This window comes from Balaenoptera ricei, chromosome 7 (assembly GCF_028023285.1).
Source record: "Balaenoptera ricei isolate mBalRic1 chromosome 7, mBalRic1.hap2, whole genome shotgun sequence".
Taxonomy (NCBI): domain Eukaryota; kingdom Metazoa; phylum Chordata; class Mammalia; order Artiodactyla; family Balaenopteridae; genus Balaenoptera; species Balaenoptera ricei.
This window is the reverse complement of record NC_082645.1, coordinates 60,504,273-60,517,974: the sequence shown is the minus strand read 5'-3', so window position 1 is coordinate 60,517,974 and position 13,702 is coordinate 60,504,273. Positions and strand designations below refer to the sequence as shown.

Here is a 13,702-nt window from a genome sequence, read left to right as displayed (position 1 = left end):
TGTCAATGACAAGTTCAGAAATGGGTTTAGGAAAAATACTTCATTTTGCTTCTTAACAAAAGCTAATTGGATAATATGTTATTATTCATTAATTTACATCACTAGCACCTAGGGATCTGTGATTTAAACAAAAAGCATTCCCCTCTTCTTGGGTGACAAAAACAACCCAACCTATTCTAGAAACACAGATCAATAAACATACCTATTTAATAAAGTAGACTCATGTTTGTGAACCTAGAAAAAAGTTCCTTTAGGCCGGCCCAATCATAGCCGGGGGAGGAGTGTCAAAGATTATAGTAAGAACACAAAATCTAAATCTAAAAGCAGATCATTTGGTGGATAAGTGGAAGTTACATAGAAACGATTAATCTGTAAAAGGAACGAGGACTACTGTATGAAATTTCTCCATTTAAGATGAAAAATGTTTAGTTCAAAATTTGAATTTAAATTCATCTTTATAATCATAAAATATGGAGTCACACTGAAATAGTATATGCTTAGAAAATCCCATTGTGTCTCAGCTAAAGTTTAGAGAAAAGCAGCTTTTTAGCACTTCAACAATACATATACTCAGGCAACTTCTTGGACAAAGAAATATTGTATCCTTTCACAGGAAATAAAGAAGCTGTTTATTAGGGCTGTGGTTAAAATGTAATAATTCATTCCAGTTGAGCCCTGTGAAAAATGTCATCAAAATATCATTTTCTTTGCCAGATTTTCTGGATGCCGTAGTATCATTTAAATACAGAATAAAAGTCAAGCTGTGATCAGAGTAGAAGTACGACACCAAAATGACCCAAAAGCAAACATTCATTCTGTCAAAGTAACAGGAAAGAATTTCACACAGTCCTGATACCCAGAGAATGCACACTTCTAGGTTAGCACAGAACATCTGGCAAACTTCAACTTTCCAAAGTCTCTCAAAAAAACATTCCTATTACCTCACATACTTGGGTTAAAGAAGAGGAAAAAATAGAAAAAAATTTATATTAAAGCACACACGTAAGCATCAGAAAGAGCAGTTTCACAGAAATAACACATGGAATTCAATTTTAGAGAAAGTCTGTATAAAAATATCATGAGTTTACAAAAAACTGACATAGTAAGAAAGTCCTTCTTTAATTCTTTAAAAAAGACTATTCTTAAATACTACTGTCATGTAAAATACTACTCAAAATATTAGTTATTTGGATAAAAATATCCAGTAATAGAAGACGTTGGGACTTATAATTTATGATCAAAGGCACAGCTTTAATATGAATATTTTTCAATTGTACTAAAGCCTTTGAAAAGACTGTAATTTTAATCTTCCTCTCACAACAGGGTCAACTGAATTCTATATGCAACATGCTCTAGTTATATTGTTGGATGCATTCCTTTTTTCCTTCTTTTTATGAGCCCTTTAAAGTTATTTACGCAAATAATTGGTATAAAATAGCTCAGAGCTTTGACCCAAACTACAGTATCATTACCAAAAAACCCCTACAAAACCCAAAAAACATCTTAATATTTTCCTGAGAATGCTTTCACTGTACAGCTCCAAGTGAAAGGCATGAAACAAAAAGAAACCATTTGAATATAAATCCTACGGTGGTATTTTGACAATTGTGGGAGTTCTGCCCTGTAACCAGGCAATAGAAGCGGTAGGTAGTTCGGTAGGTCAATAATCACAACCGAAAATAAGAAAGCTAAGCTCCAGGAAAACAATATATTTTCAGCTTCTGCAGTTGAGATTACACAGATTCAAGACAATAGAAGCCAAGATCATTCATCAAGGAGTCATTTTCACAAAAAATAAAGAGAAAATACACAGTAGCCTCTTTAGCAAAGGAAAAAGTTCCAAATTATCTGAAGGCAGCTTTTTGAAGTGATGTAGTTATGTTGCCACAAATAACTTTATATTCAATTCAACTATGTAGCCTTAGTTAACCACATGAATAAATAACAGCTCCATTGCTTTAAGAATTAATGCAAAAAGTACAATGTATTAAAATGGTACAGGCTTAAAAGGGGAGTTCCACAGAAGCCTGCTTACAAATTGGCTCTTGTATTTTTTTTTTCAGATATGGATGCTCAGCTATAAAATCATTATTTTCTGTACTAAAGATTAAAAATGAAAACCACTGCCACCACTACCCAAATGTGTACTCTTTACCTGTATAAAGCAGGCTGCCTCTCATAGCTGAAAACACAATATTACTTGAAATCCGTAGCTTCTTCACACTTGGTGGAATGACAAATTCATCATCTCATTTTTAGATTAAAGTCTTCAGTAGAGCCAGTCCTGAAATATTTGATGTGTACAATATTTGAAGCATGCTATTGTCTAATGTGAACACTTTTTGAAGTATAGTTCTACCAGAGTGTTATAAAACAAAAACAAAAATGCCAAGACAAAACATAGCCCATTTGGAGGTAAAAAGAAATAGTAGAATTTCAAACACTTTATATTTTGCTTGTGAATGTGCCATGGGATTTTCCTCTGAAAGGTGTCCCTTCCTAATTATATTTACTTGAGTTCTTGTTTAAATTGTTTTCCCTTCTCTGAGCATTAGTTGGTTTACTTGGACAAGTTAGTTAAATTCTCTAAGTCTTAGTTTGCTCACCCGTTAACAGGAATAACAATACCTTCTTCACAGGGTTGCTATGATAACTGTATGACATGAGGTATGGAGAGTGGCACAAGGTAAGCACTCGATAAGTGGTAATTATGATCACTGGTTGCCTGACTATGGGAGAAGGTCACTCTAAAATGGACTAATCAGTAGGTAGAAACCAGCCTGAACGTCAAAATATGTTTTGGATAATTCACAAAGTAAGTACTTCACAAAATATTCATGAGATCCTAGGTTGGGTCCCAGAACTGCTACTTAAAAACCATGCTATCGGGCTTCCCTGGTGGCGCAGTGGTTGAGAATCTGCCTGCCAATGCAGGGGACATGCGTTCGAGCCCTGGTCTGGGAAGATCCCACATGCCGCCGAGCAACTACGTCCGTGAGCCACAACTACTGAGCCTGCGCGTCTGGAGCCGGTGCTCCGCAACAAGAGAGGCCGCGATAGTGAGAGGCCCGCGCACCGCGATGAGGAGTGGCCTCCGCTTGCCGCAACTAGAGAAAGCCCTCGCACAGAAACGAAGACTCAACACAGCCATAAATAAATAAATAAATAAACCCAAAGTTAAAAAAAAAAAAAAAAAAAGATACCTTAAAAAAAAAAAAAAAAAAAAAAAACCATGCTATCCAAAGCACTGGTCGTCTCCTGCCTTTATCACAGGACCACCCTGACCATCAAATGACATTGCAGATGTATAAACACTTTATAAACCATACGGCATCTCATGATTGTAGTGTATTGAGAGAAGGCTTAAATTCAGTAGGATGAATTATGTACAGCCTAATTTTGACATTTTTCTGAGAGTTCTTGGTGGGGCCTTGCTAGAAAGCTGATGGTAAAGCCTAAGGAAAGTCTCTTTTTCCATTTAGAAGCATAAACGATCCCAGCTTTTTTCAAGAATCATATCCTTCCAAACACATTAGTATATAGAATAGATTTTATATTTGTGCAAAGGGTGGGATGAGAGAAGTATGTTCTAGAAACATTCTACTTGGCAGTGAACATCCCCTGTAAAGCTCCTTACCACAAATAATTTTGAGAGCAGAATGTTGTTATTTTTATTCTGTTATTAAATAGTGTTCAGTCAATGTTATGCTTAGTCATAAACTGTTACGTTGTCCTTGGTAACCTCAGTAACTTAGTTTGTAAGTTTAAACACATTTGTTTGACTATTTAATAGAAATATTCTAGAGCTCACCGAATCTTATTGTTTAAATGTACCAAGAAGTTTCCTTTGCATAAAAATTCCTGTTTATTAAACAGTAATACAAGAACTTATTTATATTTCAAGCACTACCAACATACATCATTTATGACAAAAAAGGCAAGCACTCCATAAGAAATGCTCAATCACTGTCAATCACAAACACTAAAATATAAAAACCAAAGCGAGCCGTGTGAACTGTATTAAATTCAGCTAAACACAGAACTACCAACAGAACAAACAAAAAAACAAATAATTATCAGTGACTCACAGATCTATTTACATGAGATACACAAAATAACGTGCAAAGGTGTAACCACGGTAACGTGATAGCCTAAATTGAGTGCCTTTAAAATTTGCACTTATTTAAACACTATGCAAACTGATGTCCTTACAAAATTTAAATGTTTCAAAAGTAGTCAAAGCTTATCTTTGTTATCTGATCATTGATCAAAATAGTTTCAACTATAAATCAGCTGTGTTTAAAATTATTCATGGCCCAATTTAATGAAACCATGATAAAAATATCAAACAATTTTTTCTAATTTTTCAGCAAACTATTTTCACAACCACCGATTAACAATTGAAAAAACTCAGCTATATACAATAAATCTCATAATAGTCAAAGAATATTAAAACATGCTTTGACATAAAGACTTTTCTTAAACTCACACTGTTGCATGTAACCACCCCCCCTACTTCTAATTAGCTACTAAAGCAGTAATGCTATCAGCTATTTCAGTTTATAGGTGATTTTCACTGACAATTACCATTTGAATAGTTTAATATTTAATGCTACAGTTAGTCCTAATGTCTTTTATTTTATTTCTTAAGCTACAGGAGTAAAACATTATTTTGTAGTTCACTGGCTACCACACTTAAGATGTAATGTTTAGTGTGTATTTCATTATGTAGATGAGCAATGGATGTTGCTTGACATGATCTAAATGGGTCAACAGTATTTTCCTAGTCACATTAATCATTCAGACAGCTAGAATTTTTAAAAATGGCCTTGAAAACTAAAACTAGAGAATCTATTCACATAATGACACTCACCATTGGGTTATCTAGGATGTGGTTAAGGAGAAGGAAGAGTTACAGACTTTGAACACATGTTTCATTATTTACTCGGAAACCACTTCAAGACCCTAGCTCTCTGTTTTCAGAATCTAAGTGAACACCCACAGGGACAGATTTCTGAGATACCAAACGGTAGTTAAAAAAAAAAAAAAAAAGCATTAGATGGAAATCTATGAAAACTTTTTCATTTGAGAAGAAAGAATAAAATTTGGGGAGCCCAGCTGTAAATGAGACAGGGCCCCAAGGGTATGATCAGGCAAATGGTATCTATACACATATACCCCAGCATGGATGAGGACACAGCACTCACTTTGGACAGCCATCATGTCTTCACCCGCTGATGGCTCCTAGGAAGTGAAGAAGAGAAGGAGAAAAAGAAAAAGCAGAACTGGCCTTGAGAAACAGCTGTAAATCATCTGTGCCAGCTGCATCAAAAGAAAGAATCTGATAAGGAACATGGAGAGAGACAGATGTGAACCCATGAACAGCAACTCCAGTTTCCTCTTCCCTTCATTGTCATGACTGACCTCTCCACTGAGTCTGACCGAGGGACGCTCTGGTCTACATGGCTAGGCAATATGCTGGAAGACCATCCTGGACAACCATCTTACCACTTCGTTCCATATGAATTAGGTGCTTTCAAATAAAAGTATGGAAGCCACATGCAATCGCTTCCCTCCCACCAGAAGCTCTTCAGTGGGTCTTTGGCAGCTGTGAAGAAGACAGTGTCCGGCATTAGCTTTCTCTTTCTGAACTCACTTCGCAAGGGTCACCCTGCCAAGTGGATGTGCTCTGTCCTTGCCTGAAACCACACAGAATGAGCCAGAGTTCATGGGAAGCCTACTTTTTTTTTTTTTTTCTGATTATGAAAATGGTATATGCATGGTATTAAACGTTTTTATAACAATACAGAGAAAGCATAAATAGTATAAAGTAAAAAATGGTAAAGAGCTTCCTCAAATGATCACTGTTAACATTCAGCAAACACACTTTAGACCATTTCTCTATGTACCCATTAATATATTTTTATTATATTTTTAATAGTATATTAATTTATATTTTATAAATATTCTGTTTGTACATGTAGTTTTATAAACTGCTATTCTGAAAGCAAGTAATTTCTCTCCACAATATACAGAAGTTTCCTGTCTTTTTTTTTTAATTAATTAATTTAATTTATTTTATTTTTGACTGCGTTGGGTCTTCGTTGCTGCATGCGGGCTTTCTCTAGTTGCGGCGAGTGGGGACTTCTCTTCGTTGCGGTGCGCGGGCTTCTCATTGCGGTGGCTTCTCTTGTTGCGGAGCAGGGGCTCTGGGCGCGTGGGCTTCAGTAGCTGTGGCTCGTGGGCTCTAGAGCGCAGGCTCAGTAGTTGTGGCGCACGGGCTTAGTTGCTCCGCGGCATGTGGGATCCTCCCGGACCAGGGCTGGAACCCATGTCCCCTGCATTGGCAGGCAGATTCCCAACCACTGCGCCACCAGGGAAGCCCAAGATACCTGTCTTTAACAAAAACTATAGATCTACATGATACTTTTTATCCTCCTGGGTTACTGGTTTCATAGTATTCCTTTATATGGATGGGTAACATAGCACTTTATTTAACTGATGATGAGCATTTAGGTGAGTTCTTCTGTTTTGTGCCCTGCACAATATACCTTTTACAAATACATGTATTTGTAATTATTCTTTTTAGCTTAAATTCCCAGAAGTAGAATTCTTGGGTTAAAAAATATACAAAATTCTGACATATCTGCAAAACTGCTCTCCACAAAAGCGCAATTTATATTCCCAATGGTGCCTATTTCCCTACACCCTCACCACTATTATTAATGTTGAAACCTTTGTCAGTCTGATAAATGAAAAATGGTATCTCGCTTTTACTTGTTTTTCTTCAGATACTACTGAGGTTGAAGATCTCTTTATTTATGTATTTATATTCTTTTGTGAAATCCCCATTTAGGCCATGTGGGCTGTTTTTTTACTGGATTTACTTTAAGTGTGCTCTGTGAATTAGAAACATTAAACATTTGTGTACTATATTGTTTCAAAATTTTTTTCAGTTTGCCATTTGCATTTCAAATTTGTTTAAAGTGTGGGCTTAGGGACTTCCCTGGTGGTTCAGTGGTTAAGAATCCACCTGCCAATACAGGGGACACGGGTTCGAGCTCTGGTCCGGGAAGATCCCACATGCCGCGGAGCAACTAAACCCGTGCGCCACAACCACGGAAGCCGGCGCGCCTAGAGCCGGTGCTCCCAACAAGAGAAGCCACCGCAACGAGAAGCCCGCGCACCGCAACGAAGAGTAGCCCCCTCTCGCCGCAACTAGAGAAAGCCCGTGCACAGCAACAAAGACCCAACGCAGCCAAAAATAAATAAAATTAAATATTATAAAAAAAAATAAAATAAAGTGTGGGCTTATATTGAATTTATAGATTAATCTAGGGAGACTATGACTCTCTAAAATATTTAGTTGTCTTATTTAAGAGATGTCCTTACATTTACTGCAGTCTTCTTTACTATATCTCAGTAGACATCTAATGTCTTCACATAGGCCCTGTATATTCCTTATTATTTGTTTACTCTGGGAGATTTTATATTCTTGTTTGTTATCATAAATGGATTTTTCCATTATATTATCTGCCTAAATATAGGACAATAATTGTTTTTCTTTTAAAAAAACATAAGTTTTAAAAAGTTGAAATATAATATTCCAGTGTCATACTTTCATGCTCCTTAATATATTAAAAAAATCAAACAGACATACAGACTCACATGCTTTTTCCACTGGAAAGAAGTGAGTTGGGACTGACTGGGGTTAGCTAGACTTTCCTTTCCATCATTGCCAACTCACCCCCTCTTACCTTGTCTCTCCCCAGTGTTACCCTCCCTCTTCTCAAATATGAAGTGTTAAACGAGGTAGGCTAACAGGTGCTGGAAGTGCCAGTAAATTAAAGGCACCAAAAAAGAAGGCTAGATTTTTGGGAAAGGTTTGATATTTAAAATATTCCCTCTCAAAAGCAATGACCTAATCATGAGGGGTTGGGGGAAAGAGTTAGAACTTTTTAGGACTTATTATTCTACACTTACCTAAATTTACAGCTTAGTCTTGTTTTTGTGTTGAGTTGTGTGTCTGGGTTGGGATGGGGCAACCATAATCTTTCCAGTGGTAGGGTTCCATCTTAATTCAACCTTTATGCTGCTGTAACTGTGCCTGCAGGCACAAGAAGGTCTGACTGCATTGAGCAAGCAGCACAATTACGAAAATTCCCCTCATCTTATAACAGGGAAAGAAATCAAGAACTTTAAATAAAAATAAATTTAAAACTAATCTGCCAGCTTTCCGACCAAGGTCTCTGTATAGCTCTAGTTGCCAGGATCCTCTCATATTCAGTTTGACTTCTCCCTGGGAAGACAAATATTCCTTAAAGTTGTAGAAGGGGGGCCAGGGTGTGTGTGGGGAAAATCCTCTCCTTACTGTTCTCTTAGAGCAAATGCTCTCCTGACGTATTCTCTTCCATGAGTTTCAGAATACTACTTCCAACTCCACCTGCAAGTTTGGAAAATCCCTATGACATATATTTGGCAGAAAAAAATGACTAATTTTTTGCATTATAAATATCTGACCCACAGGTAATAGCATGGAGGATTACACCCTTTTCTCTACTTTTACCTATATTTGAAATTTTCAATAATAAAAAATTTAAAGAGCATTTGGTCTAGCACTAAAAAAGAAAAATAGCTTTCCTAAAGAATTCAAAGAGGGCTTCCCTGGTGGTGCAGTGGTTAAGAATCTGCCTGCCAATGCAGGGGACATGGATTCGAGCCCTGGTCCGGGAAGATCCCACATGCCGCAGAGCAACTAAGCCTGTGAGCCACAACTACTGAGCCTGTGCTCTAGAGTCCACAAGCCACAACTACTGAAGCCTGCACACCTAGAGCCTGTGCTCCACAACAAGAGAAGCCACTGCAATGAGAAGTCCGTGCACCGCAACGAAGAGCAGCCCCTGCTCACCGCAACTAGAGAAAAGCCCGTGTGCAGCAATGAAGACCCAATGCAGCCAAAAATAAAATAAAATAAAAGAATTCAAAGAAGTGTAGGAAATGGAAGAGTTATTCTAAATCTAGCATGCTGTTTACACATGAAAAAACAAAGTATTTAAAATGAGCATTGATCTGCAATTGCTCCTGTTAGGAACAGCCCCAGGACTGATGCTTCTTGATGGTAGAAACTGCAGAGTTATTCACACATTTCTAATTTGCAGTTCACAGCCACGCATGCTTCTTTGGAGTAAACCTGGGGTTGAGTTTTAACTGCTCATATGTTACGCAAGTAAAACTCCTAAAGTACATTATAGCACAACAGGGCACAGGTTTGGACACCAAACTCTTTCTGAGCACAGTGTGATATAAGGTGCTGACTGGGATCTGAAAAGTGTCTGGGGCTTGGCCATCATGGTGATGTACAGAGAGGCGGGAAGTCTTCATGGAAGTTCAACACTGGAAGTGCTGGAGAAACACTGCAGTGAGGGAAGTTCCATTTCCACCTTTGTGTCATAAAACCTTAGGCAGCAAGTAGATTTTTGCACAATGGTACGGGGCCCCTCAGGTAAGTATTTCAGGGATAATATATAAAACAGGAAGACCATAAATCCTGTAAAGGGGGTAGCAGTGGACTGACATGGACAGAATTTACACCTAGAATTAATGTGTCATCATTACCAAATCCACTCTGCTCTCAACTCCATTGCCATGACTAGACGATGCTGAGCTCACTGAGTAACCTGAAAGGCTGGCAATATTTGGGTTTGGTGACGGCTAATTCAGACCTCATAAATATTATGTAACTCTAGTCTTTTTGCCTCTAGCCAACCAGCCTGACTGCAATTTTCAGACACAAGTGGCAAACTGACATTGAGAATTTATGAGCTTTGCCATATTAGTAATGCACATTTCCTTTTTAATTATTCTAGCCTGTAGCCTGAAGCAGATTATAATTATCATTCCTTTTGCCATACAAATCTGAAGATCTAAAAGTGGTTCAGGTGGCAACATCAATGTTTCAATGTTCTATGTAGATTGGTAAATAAAAGCCCATATATGACAAATGAAAAGCACATGGATATTTGTATTGCTAGAATTTTAAGATAGCTTATTAAAGCTTGGTCCCCATCACAGTGTGTCCATATAAATTGCTTCCCTATCCTATTAGAGATGTTTTTCACTTTACTATCAAACAAATGCATGTTGTACAGTTTGCTTGGAGCAGGATATTCAGGTAGTCAGTGATCCATACTACGGAAGAAGTTAGTTCTACACCAAGATAAATATGTGGTCTTAGCTGTTAGGAAAGCATTTTCCTACATAAACAATGTGTCTAAGTTCTAGGCTAGCCCATTTGCCCATAATATTACTGAAATACTACACATTTGCAATGAAAAGAAAAAGCTAGGAAACAATTCAGCTGCAAACACCTGATATTTTAGCTACATTATGGATTTTCTGGGAACGTTGCTGCCATTTACAGTGTGGTTTCTAGAGGAAAACATGTTCTACATGGACAATGAGGGAAAGTGAAATGTCCTCTCTATGGCCTTCTACCTCCCATTCTCAGCCTCTTCCTCTCCAGCTCCCACTGGAAAGGGGATGGAGGCCGAATGGCCCTGAAAATGCTAGAGAGGAGAGTAGGCCAAGTCTCATTCCTTCTCATAAAAACTGTACCAGCCCCAGAGGTAGGATCCTCATGCTGCTTCAGCTTCTTCCAACGTCTAGAGCAAGTGAAAGGAAGCAAGTCTGTTTTGAAGTTCAAGCAAGCCCACTTCCCCGATCCTTAGCACCAGAACGAACACCTCAAGCCCCAGTAGAGCCACCTTGAGAGGAAACATGGTGGCTCTGTGGGACTACTGTCACTCTAACTGGAGTTCACCAGTATGGGCAGGAGGTCTGGTTAATAATAACTTAGATGGAGCCAGGGGAGCTGGATTGTCTAACTTCAGTTCTGGCTCTAAGATTTACTAGCTGCCAACCTTCAGCAAGTTACTTAATCATTCTGTGCCTCAGTTTCTCTATCTGTTAATAAAAAGGGAAAATTTAAAAAACTGTGAGGATTAAATAAGTTCATATGTATTAAGTATTTATCATTATGGCACCTGGCACATAGCAATCAAGAAGTTGAGCTATCATTCATTATAGGTATAGTATCACTCTGAATGAAAAAGGTACATAAATGCACTCTCCTTTTTTAAAGCTATATTATTTTTTCCCTCTGGTCTCCAGAGCAGTAGTGGTTAGGTAGGAAGATGTAATTTAGCAAGTGGACATTAATGCCCAGAAACAGTTTATGTACCTCTAAAATACTTCTACACTCACAAGGATGCTTCAACATATGCAAATCAATCAATGTGATATACCATATCAACAAAAGAAAAGAGAAAAATTATGTGATTATCTCAATAGATGCAGAAGAAGCATTTGATAAAATTCAACATACATTCATGATAAAAACTTTGACCAAAGTGAGTATAAAGGGAACATATCTCAACATAATAAAAGCTATTTATGACAAACCCACAGCCAACATAATGCTTAATGGTGAAAAGCTGAAAGCCTTCCCACTAAAATCTGGAAGAAGACAAAGATGCCCACTCTCACCACTTCTATTTAACTTTGTACTGGAAGTCCTAGCCACAGCAATCAGACAAGAAAAAGAAATAAAAGGTATCCAAATTGGAAGGGAAGAGGTAAAATTGTCATTATATGCAGATGACATGATATTCTAAATAGAAAACCCTAAAGACTCCACACAAAAACTATTAGAACTGATAAATGGGGACTTCCCTGGTGGCACAGTGGTTAAGAATCCGCCTGCCAATGCAGGGGACACGGTTTCAATTCCTGGTCCAGGAAGATCCCACATGCTGCGGAGCAACTAAGCCCACGGGCCACAACTACTGAGCCTGTGCTCTAGAGCCCACGAGCCACAACTATTGAGCCCGTGTGCCACAACTACCGAAACCTGCGCGCCTAGAGCCTGTGCTCCCCAACAAGAGAAGCCACTGCAATGAGAAGCACGTGCACCACAATGAAGAGTAGCCCCCGCTCGCCGCAACTAGAGAAAGCCTGCGCACAGCAACAAAGACTGAATGCAGCCAAAAATAAATAAATAAATAAATAAAATTTAAAAAAAAAAAAACCTCCTAGAAGAGAACATAGGCAAAATATTCTCTCACATAAACTGTAGCAATACTTTCTTAGATCAGTCTTCCAAGGCAAAAGAAATAAAAGTAAAATACTCCTCTACACACATACACACACACACTCCTCAAATAAAACCCAGATTTTTAAATTACAAGTACATATGAGTAACAGACAACAGTAAACTTATTTATCCATGTTGTTTTTACTAATAAATTTTTTTTTTTTTTTGGCTGCATTGGGTCTTCATTGCTGTGCATGGGCTTTCTCTAGTTGCGGCGAGTGGGGGCTACTCTTCATTGTGGTGCACAGGCTTCTCATTGCGGTGGCTTTTCTTGTTGGGGAGCACGGGCTCTAAGTGCACGGGCTTCAGTAGTTGCAGCACGTGGGATCAGTAGTCGCGGCACATGGGCTCAGGGCACATGGGCTTCAGTAGTTGTGGCACACGGGCTCAGTAGTTGTGGCTCGTGGGCTCTAGAGCACAGGCTCAGTAGTTGTGGCACATAGGCTTAGTTGCTCCGCAGCATGTGGGATCTTCCCAGACCAGGGATCAAAACCGTGTCCCCTGCATTGGCAGGTGGATTCCCAACCACTGCACCACCAGGGGAGTCCCACTAATAATGTTTTAAAGAAAGCATTTTGAAACTTAATGCAAGTACAGGTGAGGACGTGGGGCAACAAAAACACTCAGATATTACTGGAGAATGTGTCGATTGGTACAACCACAATGAAAAACAGAATGAAGTCACTAGTTCAACCCAGGTATACATGCAATAAAAATGCATACGGAGGTACAGAGATGCACCAAAAGACACATACAAGAATGTCTGTAATAGAAAAAAAGTGTAACTAACCCAAATGCCCATCTACAGTAGAATGGATAAATTATGATAAATTCATAAAATGGAAGGCTATACAGCAACCAAAATAAATGAACTACAGCTACAGACAATAATACAGATGAATATTTAAAATATAAAGTCGAGTCAAAGAAGCCAGAAAAAAAGAGAATCTGTGATTCTATTTATATAAAGGTACAAAACCAGGCAAAATTGAATCATACTCTTTAAGAATCTATACATGGGCAGGGGGGTGGTTGAGAATCTGCCTGCCAATGCAGGGGACACAGGTTTGAGCCCTTCCAGGAAGATCACACATGCCACAGAGCAACTAAGCCCATGCGCCGCAACTACTGAGCCTGTGCTCTAGAGCCCGCGAGCCACAACTACTGAGCCCGAGTGCCACAACTACTGAAGCCCATGTGCCTAAAACCCATGCTCTGCAACAAGAGAAGTCCCCGCAATGAGAAGCCTGCGCACCACAACGAAGAGTAGCCCCTGCTCGCTGCAACTAGAGAAAGCCCATGCGCAGCAGTGAAGACCCAATGCAGCCAAAATAAATAAATAAATAATATTTAAACTAAAAAAAAAAAAAGAAAAGAATCTATACATGGGGGTAAAACTATAAACAAAAGTAAGAAAGTGAATACTATTAAAGTCAAGATTGTGATTACCTGGGAGATGAAAGAGATTTGGACTGGGAAAGGCAATGAGACTTCTTCTGAGGTACAGGCAACATTCTGATTTTTTTTTTGTTTTAACTGGCACAGTAGTAA

General features: G+C 38.5%; 1 protein-coding gene across 3 annotated transcripts in view; it reads right to left on the bottom strand.

Moving 5' to 3' along the window:
- METAP1D (methionyl aminopeptidase type 1D, mitochondrial) overlaps positions 1–13,702 on the bottom strand; it is a 78,589-nt gene that overhangs the window by 26,389 nt on the left and 38,498 nt on the right. The window contains exon 2 of one of the 3 annotated variants that reach the window (XM_059928098.1): positions 2,156–2,284. The exons of the other annotated variants lie outside the window; for them this stretch is intronic. Coding sequence (XP_059784081.1) covers positions 2,156–2,180 — 25 coding nt within the window. The 5' untranslated portion in view covers positions 2,181–2,284. The remainder of the gene's footprint in view (positions 1–2,155; positions 2,285–13,702) is intronic. 3 annotated transcript variants of the gene reach the window in all.